The 23709-nt window shown below is 39.4% G+C and overlaps 1 protein-coding gene across 1 annotated transcript in view; it reads left to right on the top strand.

Annotated features, from left to right (window-relative positions):
- Positions 1-23709, top strand: part of LOC126334714 (eukaryotic translation initiation factor 3 subunit B) — a 79431-nt gene that overhangs the window by 7211 nt on the left and 48511 nt on the right. The window contains exons 2-3 of the mRNA XM_049997225.1: positions 20753-20948; positions 21037-21156. Coding sequence (XP_049853182.1) covers positions 20753-20948; positions 21037-21156 — 316 coding nt within the window. The remainder of the gene's footprint in view (positions 1-20752; positions 20949-21036; positions 21157-23709) is intronic.

Below are 23709 nucleotides of genomic sequence, written 5' to 3'. Positions count from 1 at the left end.
AGTTCTGTAACATCAGTGTGTGATTATCATGGGAAGAAATATATTCTGAAGTACAACCATATTTTTGGAAGAAGTGCTGTGATCCACTTGAAGTTCATAAAAAGTCTGTTACTGAAAGTTTGAGGGAAATACGTGCACATTTGCTCTTATGTCAGAGTGAAACAGCTTCCCAAGTGAAACATAATGTGATTCCTAGAAATTCCCTGTGCCCAAATTGTTACTCAAAAATATTAGTATTGAATCCAGAACCAGAATCATGTAACCTTGGTGGGGTTAATGACATTTATATTTGTAATGCGGAAGGTGTTAGCATACTGGATTTTGCTTGCTCTAAGTTAGACGTATCTCCTGCTTTGAAAATAATAAAATTAAGTAGCAGTAAAAGAAAAGCAGCTATTAAAAATAAGGTTCAACAAATTTCAGACAAAATTAGAAAAGATTTGAAATCGTGCTTTAATATTACAGATACCAACATTATTCCTAAAGGAGGAGGAAAACCTACCACTCGCATTATCTGACACTGAGTATTTGAGCTTAATAAAGAAATTAAAAATTAAACGTTCAGTGACATCGAAAGAGGAAAGTTATTTTTAAGTTTGCTCCCTGACCCATGGTCAAGAGAAAAAAATGGTTCATGAATTCAATTTTTCTCATTCTTTGGTTAAATTAACATGAAAATTAGTGAAAGATCAAGGTATTTTTCCAGTTTTAGGAAAGAAGAAAGGTATAAGTGAAGAAACAATTAAAGGTCCAGCAGTTTTTTGAAGATGATGAAAACAGTGAAACATGACCATGTTGCAAAGATTGTTGTTATTGGAATTATAGTAACAAAGCAGAATTGACTAGTGCGGGTCAAATGTATATGAACTTCATGTAGCTTTCAAAAATTCTCATCCTGGATGGAAAATTGGAATGTCAAAGTTTTGTGACCTTTGCCCTAAGTGGTGTATTTTGGCTGGATCCTCATGAACACACCATATGTGTTTGTTTATAGCATCATAGTGTCAAACTGATTATTGTGGGTGCAAATCTGAGTGACCTTAACTACAAAGAGTTGCTAGATTTAATGGTCTGTGACACTAACAGTTATAACTGCATGGTGAGTTTGTGTAATGAATGCCCTGGTAAGGAAACTGCGGGTCGACAGAAGCGTCCGATCCCACTAGTCTGCTTTGACCCATGAAATAAGGGTGTTGTCGTGTGTGATGTCGTGACGGCATGGAGTTTGGTTTGTGACTGTGGCGTGTTTATAGATGTCGTCGTGTCATGGTTTCTTGTGCTCTCTGGTGGTTTGTTTTCGTTTGTGTGGTGTAATGGGCTCAGTTTGCTTTTGCTCATTATCCAGAATTGTTAGAGCGTCGGCTGTGTTTGTAGTGGAATTAGTTTCAGTGAGTTAATGATTTTACGTGAAGGTTTATATGCGCCATATTGGAATCGTGGTTTATGGTCGTTACCGCCATATTTGTGACGACGTGGGTCAAAGCAGACGGGTGGGATTGGACGCTTCCGTATTTCCGAAACTGTTATTGAATTGTTTCACAAAGATGATGAGGAAATGCCAGACAGTATTACCTTCAAACAGTGGGTCACAACTGACGAGGCAGAAATGATACTGTGGTTAAATCTCAGGAAGAGTACTTGGAATCTTTAATTGATAACTTACAAAAACTCAAGTCACCACTATATTTCAAAAATCCAAAGTAAGTTTTTGAAGGACAAAATAAGCACAACTTCGAGACTGAATGCATAGTGCTAGCTGATTTTGCAGGAAATTTTACATTTGTGATTCAGGATGCAATACAAGGTTAGTGTTGGGTCAATGACCAGGCAACAGTGCATCCATTTATTCTGTACTTTAAAAATGAGATAGATGAAGTTTGAAGTTCTTCAATTTGCATTCTAATTGACTACTTGGAGCACAACACTTTGGCTGTACATGTGTTTCAAAAGTATATAATAAATCCAGAATGAAATTTTCACTCTGCAGCGGAGTGTGCGCTGATATGAAACTTCCTGGCAGATTAAAACTGTGTGCCCGACCAAGACTCGAACTCTGGACCTTTGCCTTTCGCACTTTCCTGCGAAAGGCAAAGGTCCCGAGTTAGTCTCGGTCGGGCACACAGTTTTAATCTGCCAGGAAGTTTTATATAATAAATTACATAAAAGAAAATTTTCCTAAGGTTATGAAGCTGATATAGTTTCAGATGGAAGTGGTAGTCAGTATAAGAACAAGAAGACTTTGGATTGGCGGCTGAATGGCACTTTTTTGCATATTGCCATGGTGAAAATGCAGGGACGGCCGAAGCGTCTGATCCCACCCATCGGCTTTGACCCGTGACGTAAGGCTGTTATGGTGTGTAACGTCACTATGGCGCGGAATTTAGTTTGTGAGAGTGGCATGTTTGTAGGTGTTGTTTTGATGTGATCGGTGGTGTGTTAGGTGATGTTTTTGGTTTAGTTTGAGTGTGGCGTCGTGTGTGAATTTTGGTAAATTGTTTTTTTATGTCTTCGGTAGGTATGGATATGACGTACAGGGTCAACAGTTTCCAGTTGTCGGCTATGATGGGGGACAGTGCGTTGTCTCTAATAAAATATCTTCAACTATTCGGATTTTTAGATGAAGTCATGAAGTGTTCAGTATGTCGTGAAGAAATAAGGCTTACTTAAAGTTCCGGCATCTCGGAGCGGGGACGGCTGTATGTGGAGATGTCGTAAGGATAACAGGTCAAGGAAGTGTTCGATCCCAATGTGTGGCTGTGAGTGTTGGTATTGGTATCAGGAGAGGTTTTTGAGGTATATAGGTTAAGGGAAGTGTTAGATTCCAGATGATATTGTGTTTAGTGGTATTTGGGGAGTTTAGTGATGTCAGTTTTTTCGTTGTTTTGCGTGGTTTTGTATGGGGGTGGGTGTCTAAATTTGTTTATATTTAGTTTATCCCCACCCAAAAACCCCTATCTGTGTGCGCACGCGTTGTCATTTCTCGATCCATTGCTACTTTTCAGTCACCTCGTCAACTTGAATTTATAGGTTCATAATAAAATTATTTTTCTTCAGAGGTCATTCATTAACTGCATTACATAGTAGGTCTTTTTGGACATTTTTAGCGTTAAACATTCATGCAGTTGTGGCGTAATTCTTCCATCATCTGTTTGTTCTAATTTCTCTTCAGTTTCATCCTGTAAATTGTCATCATTATTGAATTCATTTTCTCCTGGACAACTAAATTTCACTTTATCTTAATTTCATCTGATTACTCTTGAGACCTCAAATGAGGGGTTCATAATTTTATCTTCAAAAATAACAGCTTGTGATTTCATTAACTGACTATTTTCTTCACAACAGATAGGATAAGTCATCAGACATAGTCAGTCAGACTCCCTTTTACTGCTTTTCGATAAATTTACCCCCTTAATTGTTTTGGAATGTGAGCATAACGCTTAGACCGTATTATACATAGGTGCTTCATGCCAGGCTTCTTTTGATACCATATTTTATATGTGGAGGAGATCCCATTTGATTCATGATGTGTGTACTAGAATGTATCATTTCAGCCCAAAACAACCAAAGAATGTTTCCATGAGCATCATAGCCCTGGTTGCTTAAAGATTATGATTTTCTCTTTCACTACATCCATTTTGCTGTGGAGTGTATTGCACAATAAAGTGATGGATTATGCCCTCCTGTGATTGTCCTCCATTATCACTTAAAAGGTTTTTAATTGTATGTGCAGCAGTGTTTGTTTCAGTTATAAACTGTCTGTTTTCCTTGAAGAAATAAACAGCTTGAAACTTAAATACAGCCTTCACAGAGCTTGAGAGTCCAATCCCAGGTTTAAGCCCAAGATTTTGGGGATTAACATCTTGACATGTCGCTTACTTTGATGTACAAAACTTTCATGGTACTATTGTAGTACATTCTCTCAACTGGTTTCATTTACTTCAGCAGGAATGCTTCCCATTAATTCAAACAGTCTTCCATATTGGTCATGATAGCCAACTAGTTTTGTAACTTCACCAATTTTAAAATAACACCTTTCTGTTGTAGATGAAAATGTAGTTTTTGGATTTTTTCTTGTGCTGCTACGACTGAAAACACAATCTTTTTAATTTTTAGTATGTACCGTACATCACTCAATGAGTTTGTGCCAGGGTCCATTCACTGCTGATTCCATTTATTGTGTGCCCTTGCAAAGAGACTCAAAACAGTATCGCCAACTGCTGATGTAACTGTAGGTGTCATAGAAAATGGTTCAAATGTCTTGTAAAAATTCAGTATTTGTGATCCGACTTGCTGCACCATTATCTACAAACCAGCTACCAGTGTCACACTCAGATGACCATGACAACAACAAACGTTTCAGCAAAAAGAACCATATTTGTATTTGAAGTTTCAGCAGCTTCCAACACATCACTTTTCTGAGACTTCTGTGGTTGACCATCCGCACTTCACTTTCGGCATTTCTTGATCATGCGATTTGTTGTCTTAAAGTAACGACAGACACCTTTCTATTTCCACTCTGGTTGTTTAGAAGACTGTTTCACTGAGTTACTAATAAGAAAGAATGCAAAACCGTCCACGTCTGGTAAAATAGAAATATGTAAATGTCAGTAAAGTTTTTAAATAAAACTGTTCGCAAAACTTAACAATATCAACAGGTTTGAAATTTCTCAGATTTTAGCACATGTGATTCTTGGATCAGTGAATTTTGACACACAAGTTTTTGCCAATCTGTTTATGTTAATTTTTGCTATGGTATACTGTTTCAAAGGCTTGAAATATAGTTCCCAAAATGCTTGCACAATATTTTGGAAAATAAAAATCAAATCGCAAACTAGTTTTCACTTTTGTTGATATGAGTGAATAGATTTTTCTGTCACAGTCATATAGACTCACCAGTTTTTCAAGTGTCAGTTGTTTTAGATTAATTCTTTCTCCAAATCAGCTGTTCAAAGTTAGTCAACACAGTGGCCACATCATTGTTAATAAGTTAGGTTACCAGTAATGTTGTATATTAACACAGTGTGCTGATATCCTTGTGGAGGACAGTGAATTTGTATGTTACAGAAGGAAATCGTTCAAGAACTGTTTAATAATATTATCCTTGCCAATTAACACATTTGAAATTGTTTCATCACATCCATATAGAGCATGATCATTGTGTAATAAAGTATGAAATGATTACTGGTTGAAGGTTATTGTGTTCCTGCAGTTCAGAGCCTTGAAATGGCTAGAAATCTTTCATATGAGCAAACAGACATTTTGATTTCAATGTGATGAATTAGCAAATGCTAAATCACCAGTTTCGTTGTGAACTTATTTGTTCAGGAAATAGATCTAAATTTCTGAAACCCCTGCCATCTAATAAACATATAATATTGATTTTTCAATTAAATCAAGCAAATCAATAACTTCAAAAGTCTTGCGTCATGCCTCTCAGACATATTTCACGTTAACCAGCATTTTAAAAAGTAACAACCTGACAGGCTAAAAATAATGTATACAAATCGTGGTAGTTTATATTGATTGTAAGATCCAAAGTCTAACAGCTAAAACCATATTTCCAGAATCACGAAGGGAAAGTAGTGAAGAACACAGTTTAACATTTCTTTGGTCAGTGATTCAATCAACAAGGCAACCATTCACAGCATTTTCTGACCATTATGCTATCAGTAATGTTGTGAACCACAGATATTGACGAGGTGTGGTGACTTATGCGCCTCTGATACTCATAACCATAAAGTAGGTGGAACCACAATGGAGGGGTATCTGTAGAGAGGCTATACAAACGTGGTTTGTGGAGGGGGCACAGGGGAACGATCTGGATGATTGACTGGTCCGGATTTCTAACATCAACCAGTGTGGCCTTGCTGTGCTGGTACTTGAGAGGTGGGAAGCAAGAAGAAACTATAGCTGTTAAATTTTTCCTAAGAGCATGGTGTTCTAGTGTGTAGTTTAATGATGGCACCCTCTTGAATAAAACATTATGCAGGTACATTAGTCCCATATTCTGATATGAGCATGGACAGCTCAGTGTTGTCATCAGGAAAAACAAAACTGGTATTGCATGCATCAGAGCATGAAATGTTAGATCCCTTAATTGGGTAGAGGCCCAGTGGAGCTACATGATTTGCAGTGGTTGGGGAGACATTCACCGCTGTCACACCTGAATGTTGCAACGAGCTTCCACTTGTTTGGGCCATTAAAGGATGCCATTCATAGAAGACATTTTGAGGGCGATGAGGTGATTACACAGTGAAGTGCTGGAGGAAGGCTATAGAACTGGATGGAGGTTACATGGAAAAAATAGGGTGTGTAGATACACACACACACACACACACACACACACACACACACACACACACACACATATTAATACAGGTTTATATGCCAACTAGCTCTGCAGATGAAGCAGAGATCAAGAGGATGTGTGATGGGATAAAAGCAATTAATTCAGATAACTAAACGGAAAGAAAAATTTTATTGTGATGGGAGACTATAATTCAAAAATTGGGGGGGGGGGGGGGAGGGAGGAGGACTGAAAGAAAAGCCACCTGGTGGAATTTAGCACAGGGCATAATTTAATCAACATTTACACTTCAACCAAGACTTGTGAAAGATTGTATCTGTGGAAGAGACCTAGGGGCATTGATTGGTTTCAGAATTACATAAGTAATAAGACAGAAATTTTGAAACCAAACTGTAACATGTTTGCAGTGGCAGATGTGAACTCAGCCCATAATTTATTAGTTACGAATTGCCGATCGAAACTGAAGAAATTGCAAAAAGACAAGGAATGAAGGTGATGAGACTGGGATAAGAAACATATTGAGAATTTAATAGGAAGCATTAGGCAACAATTGACTGAAACATGATGAAGGAATACAGAAGCAGCCAAACGGGCTAAAAGGGAATACAGGCATCTAAAAAAAAATTAGGTTCACAGAAACTGTAAAAAGGCTATCAGGAATGGCTAGAGGACAAGTGTAAGTAAGTAGAAACATGTATAACAAGGGGAAAGACATATGGTGCCTATTGCAAAATTAGAGAGATGTTTGGAAAAGTAGGAGCAGCTGCATGAATATCAAGCACTTGGATGTTAAGTCAGTACTAAGCAAAGTAGGCGAATGAGGAAGTATATAGAGGACCTCTACAAGGGAATTGAATTTGAAGGCAATATTATAGAAACTGATGAGGGGGAAATCGATGTGGATCAGGTGTGTGATATGATCTGCAAGAAGAATTTGACAGAGCACTAGGTTGACACAAGTCCATTGGTGTGGGTGATCTCTCATAACTGCTGATATCCTTGGGAGGGCTGCTAGTCATGACAGAACTATTCCACCTGGTGTCCAAAATGTAGGAGACCGGCAAAATACCTTTGCACTTGAAGAAGACTAATAATTCCAAAGAAGGCAAGTAATTTTTTGGGAGAAATGTAGAAACATCTGAGGGAATACTGGTCATAAGAGTCAATATAAGTTAAAGAAAGACAAACCCCATGTATAGCACCTGAAGATTTAGAGAAAGCTTTTGTCAGTGTTGACTGGCATGCCTTCTTTGAAATTCTGAAGGTAGTGGGGGTATATGTTGTTGTTGTTATCTTCTTCAGTCCTGAGACTGGTTTGATGCAGCTCTCCATGCTACTCTATCCTGTGCAAGCTTCTTCGTCTCCCAGTACCTACGGCAACCTACATCCTTATGAATCTGCTTAGTGTAGTCATCTCTTGGTCTCTCTCTACGCTTTTTACCCTCCACACTGCCCTCCAATACGAAATTGGTGATCCCTTGATGCCAAAGAACATGTCCTACCAACCGATCCCTTCTTCTGATCAAGTTGTGCCACAAACTTCTCTTCTCCCCAATCCTGTTCAATACTTCCTCATTAGTTATGTGATCTACCCATCTAATCTTCAGCATTCTTCTGTAGCACCACATTTCGAAAGCTTCTATTCTCTTCTTGTCCAAACTATTTATCGTCCATGTTTCACTTCCATACATGGTTACACTCTATACAAATGCTTTTAGAAATGACTTCCTGACACTTAAATCTGTACTCGATGTTAACAAATTTCTCTTCTTCAGAAACACTTTCCTTGCCATTGCCAGTCTACATTTTATATCCTCTCTACTTTGACCATCATCAGTTATTTTGCTCCACAAATAGAAAACTCCTTTACTACTTTAAGTGTCTCATTTCCTAATCTAATTCCTTCAGCATCACCCGACTTAATTCGACTACAATCCATTATCCTCGTTTTGCTTTTGTTGATGTTCATCTTATATCCTCCTTTCAAGACACTGTCCATTCCGTTCAACTACTCTTCCAGGTCCTTTGCTGTCTCTGACAGAATAACATCATCGGCGAACCTCAAAGTTTTTACTTCTTCTCCATGAATTTTAATACCTACTCCGAATTTTTCTTTTGTTTCCTTTACTGCTTGCTCAATATACAGATTGAATAACATCGGAGAGAGGCTACAACCCTGTCTCACTCCTTTCCCAATACTGTTTCCCTTTCATGCCCCTCGACTCTTATAACTGCCATCTGGTTTCTGTACAAATTGTAAATAGCCTTTCACTCCCTGTATTTTACCCCTGCCTCCTTCAGAATTTGAAAGAGAGTATTCCAGTCAACATTGTCAAAAGCTTTCTGTAAGTCTACAAATGCTAGAAATGTAGGTATGCCCTTCCTTAATCTAGCTTCTAAGATAATTCGTAGGGGCAGTATTGCCTCACGTGTTCCAACATTTCTACGGAATCCAAACTGATCTTCCCCGAGGTCGGCTTCTACTAGTTTTTCCATTCGTCTGCAAGAATTCGTGTTAGTATTTTGCAGCTGTGGCTTATTAAACTGATAGTTCGGTAATTTTCACATCTGTCAACACCTGCTTTCTTTGGGATTGGAATTATTACATTCTTCTTGAAGTCTGAGGGTATTTCGCCTGTCTCATACATCTTGCTCACCAGATGGTATAGTTTTGTCAGGACTGGCTCTCCCAAGGCCGTCAGTAGTTCCAGTGGAATGTTGTCTACTCCGGGGGCCTTCTTTCGACTCAGGTCTTTCAGTGATCCGTCACTCTACACGCAGTATCGTATTCCCATTTCATCTTCATCTACATCCTCTTCCATTTCCATAATACTGTCCTCAAGTACATCGCCCTTGTATAGACCCTCTATATACTCCTTCCACCTTTCTGCTTTCCCTTCTTCTGGGTTTCCATCTGAGCGCTTGATATTCATACAAGTGGTTCTCTTTTCTCCAAAGGTCTCTTTAATTTTCCTGTAGGCAGTATCTATCTTACCCCTAGCGAGATAAGCCTCTACATCGTTACATTTGTCCTCTAGCCATCCCTGCTGAGCCATTTTGCACTTCCTGCCGATGTCATTTTTGTGACGTTTGTATTCCTTTTTGCCTGCTTCATTTACTGCATATTTATATTTTCTCCTTTCATCAATTAAATTCAATATTTCTTCTGTTACCGAAGGATTTCTACTAGCCCTCGTCTTTTTACCTATTTGATCCTCTGCTGCCTTCACTACTTCATCCCTCAAAGCTAACCATTCTTATTCTATTGTATTTCGTTCCCTCGTTCTTGTCAATTGCTCCCGTATGCTTTCCTTGAAACTCCGTACAACCTCTGGTTCTTTTAGTTTATCCAGGTCCCATCTCCTTAAATTCCCACCTTTTTGCAGTTTCTTCAGTTTTAATCTACAGGTCATAACCAACAGATTTTGGTCAGAGTCCACATCTGCCCCTGGAAATGTCTTAAAATTTAAACCTGGTTCCTAAATCTCTGTCGTACCATTATATAATCTATCTGAAACCTGTCAGTATCTCCAGGGTTCTTCCATGTATACAACCTTCTTTCATGATTCTTAAACAAGTGTTACCTATGACTAAGTTGTGCTCTGTGCAAAATTCTACCAGGCGGCTTCCTCTCCATATTCACCTACTACATTTCCTTCTCCCCTTTTTCCTGCTACCAAATTCCAGTCACCCATGACTATTAAATTTGTCACCCTTCACTATCTGAATAATTTCTTTTATTTCATCATACATTTCTTCAATTTCTTCATCATCTGCAGAGCTAGTTGGCATATAAACTTGTACTACTGTAGTTGGTGTGGGCTTCGTATCTATCTTGGCCACAATAATGCGTTCACTATGCTGTTTGTAGTAGCTTACCCGCATTCCTATTTTCCTATTCATTATTAAACCTACTCCTGCATTACCCCTATTTGATTTTGTGTTTATAACCCTGTAGTCACCTGACCAGAAGTCTTGTTCCTCCTGCCACCGAACTTCACTAATTCCCACTATATCTAACTTCAACCTATCCATTTCCCTTTTTAAATTTTGTAAACTATCTGCCCGATTAATGGATCTGACATTCCATGCTCCGATCTGTAGAATGCCAGTTTTTTTTCTCCTGATAACGACATCCTCTTGAGTAGTCCCTGTCCGGAGATCAAAATGGGAGACTATTTTACCTCCGGAATGTTTTACCCAAGAAGACGCCATCATCATTTAATCATACAGTAAAGCTGCATGCCCTCAGGAAAAATTACGGCTGTAGTTTCCCCTTGCTTTCAGCCGTTCGCAGTACCAGCACAGCAAGGCTGTTTTGGTTATTGTTACAAGGCCAGATCAGTCAATCGTCCAGGCTGTTGCCCCTGCAACTACTGAAAAGGCTGCTGCCCCTCTTCAGGAACCACAAGTTTGTCTGGCCTCTCAACAGATACCCCTCCGTTGCGGTTGAACCTACGGTACAGCTATCTGTATCGCTGAGGCACGCAAGCCTCCCCACCAACGGCAAGGTTCATGTGGGATGGGGGTATATACACGGAGCGAAAGCTTATGTAAAACTTGCACAGAAACCAGACGGCAATTACAAGAGTTGAAGGGCAAGAAAATGAAGCAGTGGTTGAAAAAGGAGTGTGACAGGGTTGCAGGGTTGCAATGTTACTCAATCTGTACAGTTAGAAGATTTGAAGGAAAGCAAGGAGAAATTTGGAATGGGGGGGGGGGGGGGGGCTTCATTGAGGGAGAAGAAATAAGAATTTAGAGGTTTGCCAATGACATTGCAAACTCGTCTGTTAGCAGTGGACTTAAAAGAACAGAATGGATCATCAGAAATGAAACAAGGGTAATGAGTGTAATCAAATTAAATGAGGTGATGCTGAGGAAATTTGATTAGGAAACAGGAACTGAAAGTAGTGGAAGAGTTTTGTTTTTTGAGTACTGAAATAACTGAGTGATGGCCAAGGTAGAGAGAATATAAAGTTTAGACTCGCAATGGCAAGAAAAGCATTTCTGAAGAGAAATCCATTAAATGTAAATTTAAGTGTTACGGAGCCTTTCCGGAAGGTATTTGTGTGGAGTGTGTAGCCTTGGATGAATGTGAAACATGGGCGATAAGCAGTTCAGACAAGAATGGAATAGAAGGTTTTGAATTATTTTGCTGCCGAAGAATGCTGAAGATTAGATTGGATAGATCTAATAAGAAACTTGGGGGGGGGGGGGGGGCTGGTACAGAATCAAATTGGGGGAAAAAGAAATTTGTGGGAAAACTTGACTAAAAGAAGAAATCTGTTGATAGAGCACATCCTGAGGCCTCAACAAATTGTCAGTTTCGTAGTTGAAGGAAGTTTGGGGAGTTTAAAATTGCATAGTGAGGCCAAGGCTTGAATACAGAAAACAGGTTTAAATGGATAGAGGTTGTGGTAGTTATGCAGAGGCGAACGGAGTGGCCGAGCGGTTCTAGGCGCTACAGTCGGGAACTGCGCAACCGCTACGGTTGCAGGTTCGAATCTTGCCTCGGGCCTGGATGTGTGTGATGTCCTTAGGTTAGTTAGGTTTAAGTAGTTCTAAGTTCTAGGGGACTGATGACCTCAGAAGTAAGTCCCGTAGTGCTCAGAGCCATTTGAACCATTTAGTTACGTAGAGGTAAGGTTGTTTACACAGGATATGCTAGTATAGAGAGCTCCAACTGAAGACCACAACATTTATATAATCACAGCTTATATAATTTAAATTTTTATGAACCACACAGAAGAGTCCAAAGGTTAAAACATGTGAAAACTCAAGTCATAGTGGGAAGCTAGGATTTTTTGGTGGCAATATAAGCAATGTATTACAAAATAGCTTGTCATAGTGATAAGGGGCTGACTGTAAAGCAAAATTCTAGGTCTTTATTCTTGCTTTATGTGTGTCCGCTGCAGAGTATGCTTCATTTGTGTGGAGTGCACTCACTCACACCAAACAGGTTGATATTGCAATCAGTGAGACTGTCCAGATCTTTTTGTGATATATGAAGTCAACTCCAGTCAGTAAAATCCACCAGATTGTTGGAATTGCTACCCCCACTATTAGAAAGGCTGTTGCTGCTGATGTAGAGAGGACTAAGCAAACTTATGATCCCCGACATCCACTGCATGATCATGAGTCTGTAGTCCGTTGACTGAAGTTGAGTGAGTTTAATCACCAGGACTCAACCACTAGAGGCAACACCAGATTCAAAACCGCATCACCAGGTGGAAGATCAAGCTACCACCTGGTATCCCTGTAAAGGAAGAGCTAGCTCCAGGAAATGACTTCCCCTACACTATTTGGAGATTGCTCAGTTGTCTTAGGGTGGGCATTCCTCTTTGCAAGACCAACATGCCGAAAATGGGGGCATTCTTCCAGCTGATGGAGATACAGCCTGCAAGCACTGAACAACGTAAGACCCGGCCCACCTGCAAATTTGTCTTCAACTGAACAACCCTGCATAACACAGAACCTGATTGAGGGAAACAAGGCCATCAGAGTTGCAACCTTCTGGAAATGCTGACCGGACACAGAAATAAATGAGTGATTCTTAACATAAATAATTTTTTTTTTTTTTTTGCCTTCTCATATTCTAGTAACAGGAGTTTCCAAAAGACTTGCATACAGGGAACATGATAGTGAAAGTCACCATTCATACCCTTAATAAAAGGTAATAAAAAAATTCCACTCCTTCCTTTTGTCAGTAGCTTCCTCTGTCAAGTTTCACACAGCGTGAATACATTATTCGCTACCGAAACTTATGATAGCACCTCAACCTTCTCCATGCAAACTGTTGTTTTGTTACAAAATTAGTTAACTTTTTGTACTAGTTTGCCAGTTGAGGCATTCTATAGCACGCCTGCATCTGAAACTCTTCTTTGGCAACCAGCTTGTTTGAAGAGAAGTGCCGCTTGCTACAAGTAATGCAAGTAGCATATTGATAAATTAACAATTGCAATTAAAATCAATTTCTTCCTCTGGGACGGGACATTGAGGAACAATGGTCCCATCAGTCTCTATTGTGCAATGGTGGAAGAGCAGTTCTTGGTCGAATAAGTTTGTTATTTATAACCGGTGACTGAAAGTTGTCAGCATTTGAAATAATTTGTTAATTTGTTTTCCGGTGTTGCAAGAACTATTAAATGGAAATATACAATACTGAAATTAAATATGGTTGAAGGAAACAAAAGTCTCTTCAGTGTAATTTGTATAACATGGTTATCTTTACAAAATCAGTCAACCAGTGTTGCACATAGTATTTCAGTTACGGTACGCTTTGAAATCTGAAATATCTTTGCTCGCCTGAAAATAGAATAGCAGCAAGTATCTGGTTTGCTAAAGTTGCTTTGTTGACATCATTATTATTATTATTATTTTCAAATTGAACTTCCATGGTCTGATTATGAAATGATTTGTATATCACATTTTCTATAGATGTTTTAATTACCAATTTAGCTTCATCACTTTGCCAACAGCCTTCATGCACTGGTAACACCAGTTCACATCAGTTAAGTGCTGCTGGGCTGGGCTAGCACTTGGGGTGGGTGACAACCTGGTCTGCTGAGCGCTGTTGGTAAGCAGGGTACATTCAGTCCTTGCGAAGAAAGTTGAGGAGCTACTGGATCAAGAAGTAGTGGCTCCGGTCTCGTAAGTTGACATATGCCCGGGAGAGCGGTATGTGACCACACGCCCCTCCATACCCGCATCCAGTGACTCCTGTGGGCTGAGGATGACACGGTGGCCGGTTGTTACTGTTGGGCCTTCCTGGCGTGTTCAAGTGGAGGTAGTTTTGTCACATTATAGTGTTGAGTATTATTCATAAACCTCCACAAATTAGTAGTCACTCTATGCGGCCTTACCAGATTCTAATACGAAAGTTTTTGCACTGATGTGAACAGAGCTGTGGAGAACAAATATTGCTGTGAACAAAGTTGGAAACAATAACAGCACATAACACTGTATATGCCAGCATGGATTTACATTTAGAAATGAAGCTTTGGGAGTTAGCACAATTTCCCAGCAATACAATGTCTTCAGCATCACAGATATTGTTGATGCTCCTCATTGATTACGAAGAAGTTATATGGTGGCATTATTGGTTATTCAGCTTATCATTGCTACATTCCATTGAGTGAGTGTTTGCTTAGACTTTGGCAAGCACACAAATGGATTTCTTAGGTTGTGACACCTATATAAACACTAAATGATTTGCACCAAGTAACTGTATGAGCTATGGGCAAGATCTTTCATGGGTGAAAACCTTGTTGGGACTTGTTGCTAAAGTAGTGCGTGTAATCTCAGATTTAATTGAAGCCAAAAGTTTTGTGAGGAGCATATGAAGTGTTTGATGAATTTGAAACTGAAAATCAGTGATGGAAAAATTCAGAAAAGTGTTGTCATTAAGTGATTGCACTGCCACCATAATGGTGGAGGATACAGAAGAGCTCAAAATACTGAATTCTGTCTTTCAAGATTATTTCTCTGAGGAAAATCTCACATTGGTTCCACCTTCTAGCTACCTTGCCAGAAGTCTGAAGCTCCATGAGGCTGTTGACAGATGTGCCGTTGGTTATCTACACCTATACTTTGCGAACCATGACAGAGGGCTACATGCCATTGCACAAGTTAGGAGTGTTTCTTACCATTCCCTTCACATATGGATTGCAGAAAGAATGATTGTTTAAATGTCTGAGTGCTGTCATTAATCTTATCTTGTCCTTACAATCCTTAAGCGATCGATACAGAGGATTGTACATTCCTAAAAGTCGTAAATTAAAACTGTTTCAAGAAACTTTACTTAGAAAGTTCTTGAGATAGGAATGTCAACAATTTAGGAAAGGCAGATTGATGCTTACTGTAAAGAAGACATATCAAGTTGCAGACAGGCATAATTAAGACACTTCCATAAAGCTTTTGGCCACAGCCTTCACCAGTAAAAGAGACACATACCATTCACACACACACAAGCAAGCACCCCTCATGCACAGGACTGCCAACTCCAGCATCTTGGGCCAGTGGTGTTCTGGTCCGAGCAGCTGGAGTTTGTGGTTGTGTGTGAGGTGTGCTTGCCTGTGTGTTTGAGAATGTGTCTCTCTTTTACTGATGAAGCCTGTGGCTGAAAACTTTTATGTAGGTGTCTTTAATTGTGCTGTCTGCGCAACTTGGCATGTCTTCTTTACAATAAGTAGCAATCTGTCTTTTTCTGCAGTTTTGATATTCCTACTGGAGTTTCCATTGCTTGATTTTTGGTGAATGGTTTTCTCAAGATAGTGTACATTTATCTTCCAGTTAAGTTTCTTCAACATGTTTGGTACATTCTCCCACAGATCAAACAAACCTGTGACCATTTGTGCTGCCCTTCTCTGTATATGTTCAATATCCCCCAATAGTTCTGTTTGGCACAGTTGCCACACACTTGAGCAGTATTCTAGAATGGTTTGATTGTGTGATTTTTAAGCAGTCTCCTTTGTAGACTGACTGCATTTTCCCAGTTTTCTACTAATAAATTGAAGTTTACTATCTGTGTTACACATGACAGCTTATGTGATCATTCCATTTCATACGCCTGCTAAGTGCTACACCAAGGTATTTGTATGAGTTGACTGATTCCAGCTATGATGATTACTGTTTTAGTTGTAGGATGCTAAGTTTTTTCTCATTTTGTGAAGTGTACAATTTAATGTTTCTAAACATATAAAACAAGTTCCCAATCTTTGCTTCACTTTGAAATGTTATCAATATCTGACTGAATATTCTTACAGATTCTTTCGGGCAGTACTTCATTATAGATAACTACATCTTGTGCAAAAAGTCTGAGGTTGTAATTAATATTGACTGGAAGATTATTCATACAACATGATCAGCAAGGGTCCCAACACACTTCCCTCTGGCACATCCAATGTTACTTACACATCTATTGCTGTCGCTCCATCCAAGAGAATCCACTGCATCCTTCTTACCAAAACATCCTCATTCCAATCAGATTTAGCTTGATGCACCATGTGATCGTACATTTGACAATAAGCATAGGTGTGACACTGAGTGAAATATTTTTTGGTAATCAAGAAATATTGCAACTACCTCAGTGCCTTCATCCTGAACTTATATTGTGTCACGTGAGAAAATTAGTTTGGGTTTCGCATAAGCAATGTTGGTTGTCATGAAGGAGGTCGTCGTTGTTGGTGCTATCATGAAGGAGGTCGTTATGTTAGAGATACCTCATTATGCTTCAGCTCAGAATATTCTAAGATTCTACAATAAATCAATGTCAATCACTATTACTATCCTTCTTGTAAAGGGGTATGGTGTGTGCTTTCTTTGAACTCCTGGAAGTGGTTTTTTGTCCAAGGAATCTGATAGATTGAAGTTAGAACATCAAACTATACTGTAAATTCACTATAGAATCTTATAGGATTTCATAGGGCCATGGAGCATTGTTTACTTTTGTTTTATCTGTTGACATGAACACCTGGTTCATTCTTCTTTTCAAATTGTATGAGGATTAAATTGGGGCAATTCTCCTGGGTTTTCCTTTGCAAAGGGGCATTTGAAAACTGATTTAAGCATTTCAGCTTTGCTTTGCTGTCCTTTGATTTCAGTTCCTGTTTCATTCATGGGTGACTGGGCACTATCTTTGATGCCACTAACAGCGTTTGCGTACAAGCAGAATTTCTTTGGGGTTTGTGAAATATCATTTGACAATATTCTGCCATGGGTGTCATTCAAGGTTTTATACTTAGTTCTCTTGACAGCTAAACACATTCCATTTAGTGTTTATTTGTAGTGCTATGCTTTATTTTATATCTATTAAGCAGTAGTTTCTGTTACCTTAGGAGTTTCTTGAGATTGACTGTGTGCCATGTAGGGTCCCTACCATTATGAACTGTTCTCCTGAGTAAATATCTATCCAGTGTATGATCAACTATTGTTTTAAACTTGTGCTAATGTATGTGGGGAAGTCCTAAAACCAGAAACTTTCAACAAAATCTAGGACCATCTGCAGAGGATTGACACTTGATACAGTTGATCCTTAATATAAGCAGTTATAACATTACAAACAAATAGTTGGGAAGGCACATTGTTTGTTAGTTACTTGATTAATGAGCAAACACTGGAAAGAATTAGTCATTATATTTATAGTAGTTTGCATTTGGATAGACTTAAGTTGCTGTTTCCATAGTAGACTCCCTATAAAAACATCATAATTATGCCAGTTTGACATGTAATAATCCTACAGAAGTATCATTCATCCATTAAGAAGGATGTTGCTTGGTGCTATGGCACACATACTGCTGGCCAATCCATGGATCAACCAAAGGTTTGGACCTAATAGTCAGATTCTTGTCAATATTTTATTGTTGCTGATACCTATTCACTAACAAAAAAACTACAGTGTTTCATCCTCTTTCGAAGTGTTGCTTGTTTGTTTATCAAGAAATGGAAATTGGCCCGTATCCCGAGAGTCTTCTAAACCAAAATGTCCATTTGAAAGCTGTTGAGGCTTGAAAGTTGAAACATATGTTACTGTAAAGGACTTAATGTAAGCTTTGGTTTGGTACTGAGCACAGTAAAGCTGTAAAATTTTCTTCATGTGATTAAAATCCAAAAAATAAATGTTGGAAAATCTTTAAAATATTCTCCCTTTGTTATCCAAAAATAATTGTTTTTCTTGTTTGTTGACAAAAAGTACATTTAACTTCAATATTAAGAAATAATGGGTTTATATTAAAAACAAAGATTCCAAGACTTACCAAGCGGGAAAGCGCCGGCAGACAGGCACATGAACAAAACACACAAACACACACACAGAATTACGAGCTTTCGCAACTGGCAGTTGCTTCGTCAGGAAAGAGGGAAGGAGAGGGAAAAATGAAAGGATGTGGGTTTTAAGGGAGAGGGTAAGGAGTCATTCCAATCCCGGGAGCGGAAAGACTTCCCTTAGGGGAAAAAAGGACAGGTGTACACGCGCGCGCGCGCGCACACACACACACACACACACACACACACACACACACACACACACACACACACACACACACACACACACACACACACACACACACACACACACATCCATCCGCACATACGCGGTGTCTGTGTATGTGCGGATGGATATGTGTGTGTGTGTGTGTGTGTGTGTGTGTGTGTGTGTGTGTGTGTGTGTGTGTGTGTGTGTGTGTGTGTGTGTGTGTGTGTGTGTGTGCGCGCGCGCGCGAGTGTACACCTGTCCTTTTTTTCCCCTAAGGGAAGTCTTTCCGCTCCCAGGATTGGAATGACTCCTTACCCTCTCCCTTAAAACCCACATCCTTTCATTTTTCCCTCTCCTTCCCTCTTTCCTGACGAAGCAACTGCCAGTTGCGAAAGCTCGTAATTCTGTGTGTGTGTTTGTGTGTTTTGTTCATGTGCCTGTCTGCCGGCGCTTTCCCGCTTGGTAAGTCTTGGAATCTTTGTTTTTAATATATTTTTCCCATGTGGAAGTTTCTTTCTGTTTTATTTACATCGTCATTAATTTGAAATAATGGGTTTATGAGAAATAAAATTAAGAAAATATTTTTCATTTATAAATTTCATTAAGTAACAAACCATGAAATCACTACTTTCATGTAAGGTCCCAGCTAAGGTATTACAAAAAATTGAATTAAAACTTCATTAATTCTAAAGTAAATACCTGGCAAAATATTTGAGTAATAAAATTTACCTAAAATAGAAACTACTACTTAAGAAAAACTTAGTTTTTTAACTGTGTCTTTCTGCCAGAGGATAAAAATTAATAAAAGAAGCCCACAGAGCAATCTCCTGAGCTAGGGTACGTGAAGCCCCATTTGTATGATGGATTTAATATAAGTTTTCAGGGTTTAGATAAGAAAAGAAATGAAGCAGGTGTCCTCTTTGGATGAGTTTTTTTAGATTAATGATAATATTTCAGAATGCAAGAAGCCAGCTACCAGCTGCGAGAAGTGGAACTGCTAGTGGTAACTACTGACAGTGTAAATCTTCTGAGGAAGTATGCTGTGTAGAAATAAGTTGTATACCTATTTACCATTCAAAGAGTACAGCTTAATTGTTGTCTGAAATTCAGGAACTGTGATGGAAGACTGTAGTTTTAGTCTGTTGGATGGTTTTTGAATTACTGAAGTGTGACGGTAACCTTACTTCATGTATGCGTTCAGCGTTATCCCCGTGGTCACATATTATGAAACAGTGCACTGTGGCTTGGCTGGTGGTCTGATGATCCATCATAAAGCACCATTAGTCTATTTTCAGCAAAATTGTATGTTACAAGATATTGTGCCTCTTGTGAGTTATTTAGTATAACCAGAAAACTGGTGTGCAACAAATTATACACTGAACATGGTCTAATGATAGAAGCTGAGGTCAATTACATTCAAATGCCTTCTCAATGATACATAACTGTTGATCATGAACATAAGTTGGCGAGGAAAATCAATCATGTGCAGTACTATATCAAAAATTAATTCACCTCTCAACACATCTTTCCTCCATCTTTAAATTACACGAAGAACAAACAGAAATGTGTAAGAATCACATATTTTTAGAGACTATATAAAAAGGGTGGTTTTAGATTTTTGAAAAACCAAAATTTAATGGATTTTTGCAGATTAAGTTAATCTCAGTAATGTAGTATTATCCATCAAATTAAAGTGCAGTTCAAGAGCTTTGAAATGGCAACTGCAGAAATCTGGGTCATCAAGGTCCAAAAATTAACCAAAATTGGTGCATTTGATATGGAGTGATCTGCACCATGTACTGTTAACAGGAAAGGTAGGCAAGACCTAAATAACAATAGCTCACTTCATTCCAGCAAAGGTTCATTTAGTGAGAGAGCATCACAAAGGTTCTCATACAACTCCACTGGCAAGACCTTACAAATAGGTGTTGTGTGTCTTGGAGAGGATTAATGTAAAATTTCTAATCCTGCACGGTCCAAAAAGAGTTGTAGCTCTTTCATCTAACCCTCTCGTAAAATGACCAAAATAGTAAAAGTCTGAGAAATCATATATAGATTTAAGTCATTCCTATACACCATTAATGACATGGAGCAGGGCTGTGGAGAAATCTATGTCTCCTGATGCACCATCAGGCAGCTTGCGGAGCACTCTTTTGTACACAGTCCCCATAAACACAAGAATATCAAGCTAATGTACAGTATTCTTCGCATCATTTAGCATTTGCTATCTCTTGCAAATTAGTCTTTCATGCACAATATGCCTGTAAAAGTGAACCACAGGTCAGTAAAACTATAAATAAACTTCTTAGCCCTAATAAATTATGCCTGTTGTGGTCTCTAGCATTATGAATATTATAAGAGATACATCACGTTTTGTAATTTAGTGAAATAGATTTTCTTTAAGTATATTTGTTTATTTGTGACTTTTTTTTCCCCTATTGCCAGTATAAGATTTGGCTTGTGCACTATTTCAGAATTGCTTGGTGATCTGTTGATGCAAAAACCTCGTGAAACTGATGGAGTTGAATCTGTCGTTGTTGTTGATGGAGTACCTCAGGTTGGACCAGAGAGATTTGAAAAATTATCCTCTGTTATCAACAAACTGTTTTCCAAACCTGGTGTCATTGTTAATGAATACTATCCGAAAACAGAAGATGGCACAACAAAAGGGTAACAATTTTTATCTGTATATGCATTGCATTTTTGAAATAGCAAGTTTTTGTTTGCTAATGTCAAAAAATATATTTTAATTTTTAAGGTACATATTCCTCGAGTACAGCAGCCCAAAGTTTGCTTCGGATGCTGTTGACTCACTGAATAACCACAAGCTAGACAGGCAGCATACCTTTTTGGTAAATCTGTTCACAGATTTCAAGAAGTGAGTATACATTTGCGTACTTACTCAGTATTTTTTGTTTGTTTTTTCAATATATGTATAAGGGATAATCAAATGAAAAAAAGAGATAATGCTATGAGATCTGTTCAAAAAATTCCGAAACGTTCGTTATTTCGTGCCAGTGGCGTGTTGGAGTGAAATGCAGTTGGCATCCCTGCACACGCCTGTGTTTAATGTGTAATTGGCGAAAGTCTCGCTGTTGTACGTCGATTACTTATTATTCAGTGCTGCATTGAGCAGAATGTTGTGTTGCACGGTTTGCAAATTTCAAGGTGGCAGTGTTAGAGGAGCAATGCGTCTGCATTAAATTTTGCGTAAAACTCAAGAAAACTGTTAAGGACACACACCGAATGATGCAGGAAGCTAGCGGTGATGAATGCTCGAGCCGTACCCAGTGTTCCGAATGGTTCACACGGTTTAAAAATGGCTGGAAGAAAGTTAAAGATGACCCTTGTTCAGGATGCTCTTTGACGTGTACCGACGACTCTCTCATCAGGGACGTCAGCAAAATTGTGCGTGCCAATCAAAGACTGACAGTCCAAGAGATTGCAGAAGAATGTAATGTTCCAGTTTGATCATGTCATGAAATACTGACACAGCGTCTTGTAACATATCATGCTGCTGCCAAGTTTATCCGGTGGCTCATGAGTCAAGACCTTTGCCTCGCAATGCAAATGAGAATGAGATTTTCCTTAAGAGAATCATAACTTGCGTGGGTCTACATATGCGATGTTGAGACCAAGGTTCAATCTTCACATTGGGTCGAAAAGGTTCTCAGAGACCAAAAAAAAAACTTGTCAGGTCAAATGTCTAAACCATGCTGAAAGGTTTCTTTGACTTTGAAGGATTAGCTCATCATAAATGTTAATAGATGGTTCTATGGGATGCGTCGTCTGTGAGAACATAAGAAGGAAATGGCCTGAAATGTGGCGAGACAATTTGTGGCTCGTGCATCATGATGATGCACTCGTACTCATCCCTATTGGTGCGTGAGTATTGCACAAAAACGAAATCACTGTGCTGCCTCATCCTCTGTACTCACCAGAGCTGTCCCTTGTGGTCTTCTTCCCCCCCCCCCCCCCCCCCAAATGAGTTGAAAACCCTGTTGGAAAGATGAATATTTGTAATGTTAGATAAGAGAAAATTAACAGGCGGCACTTTTTGTTGTTTAGCAAAAGACATACAAAGACTGCTTCTGGAAGTGGAAACGGTGTTGGGAGCAGTTTATCAAGTGTGGAAGAGATTATTTTGGAGACTGTTTACAGTACGTAAAAGGTAGCTTTGAAGCATTTTGTGGACAAAGTTTGGGAATTTTTTGAACAGACCTCATAAATGAACTGCTTGTTTCAAGAGAAATTGCCATAACTTTTAATATATGTATCTCACTGTGAGGCAAGATGGTCGTTGCTGCCATGGAAGTGTCCACTGACTGCTGTGCATTATTGTGGTGCTGTGCTCTGGGAAGTCAGTGGGCCCTTGCAGTCAAAGGAAGAGGTCATAATGACTTTCCCAGAGCCCACATACACAGCTTTGGATTTTTTTGCAGTGGGGTTGAATCGAAGTGCTTCCTTTGTTGGCTCTGACATTTGCTCTCCTATCACAATAGAGGATATCTTGAGGACATTTGAGATGCTACAATGATGCAGACCAGACTGCGAGGAATCCACTGTGCACAGATTTTCTGGAACTTCAGATTCTCATGCCCAACATGAGCTGAATGTCTTCACCATCAGCTTTTGTTTATTTTTAATGGTAGCATGCATTGCAGCAATGGAAGAAGGGGTAATGACATGATGAGCACGCTCTGGCTGACTGCTGTCTTTCTGTGACACCAGACACTCTCGCACTCATTTAGTCAATGTGTGTGTGACACCCCGAGGGGGCACACAGTTCTTTCGTGAGTTGGTGCATGGCTCACACGGGGCACCGAGCTATTGCAGCTAATTCTTTGTTCCCTGGCTGCGTTTCCTTCCCCCTAAACTCCCACCCTATCCTCGCTCCTTCCCCGTTGCTGGCTGCTTCCCCTCTCTGTGCTCTGATTTATGTTGACCTGGCTATCCACCTGGTTTCCTGTATTGGTTGCAATTTTATCCCTTTTGCCTGTTCTTTCATCCCTTTTTGGCACTTAGGTCCCGACTTGAGGTTTGACCTCCATTTCAAAACTTCCTGTTTTTTGGGTGAGCCATATGGGGAAGAACTCCCTCCCTAGCACCTACAGTCTGGATTCCTCTCCCCCTTCCTTCCCCTCTCCCTTCCCAATTGTAGCCACCTTCCACCCTGATAGGTCACCAGCATGTGTAGCTAGTTTGTGTGTTGGGGCTGTTATGTACCCATATGGCTGAGCTGCCCGACAACACAGGGATAACGCTACTGATACCTGAGCTGTTCCCTTCCCATGTATGCCAAGGAGTGATTGCTTATCTTCTTGGAGCATTGGAACTCCCGGCAACAGCTGCCATGCCATGGCACATGAAGCGTATCAAGCTGCAAAAATTTGGCCATTCTTAAATGGCATTCTCTTCAGATAGGGCAGGA

This window comes from Schistocerca gregaria, chromosome 2 (assembly GCF_023897955.1).
Source record: "Schistocerca gregaria isolate iqSchGreg1 chromosome 2, iqSchGreg1.2, whole genome shotgun sequence".
Taxonomy (NCBI): Eukaryota; Metazoa; Arthropoda; class Insecta; order Orthoptera; family Acrididae; genus Schistocerca; species Schistocerca gregaria.
The sequence above is the reverse complement of the archived record's forward strand: the minus strand, read 5'-3'. Positions and strand labels throughout refer to the sequence as shown.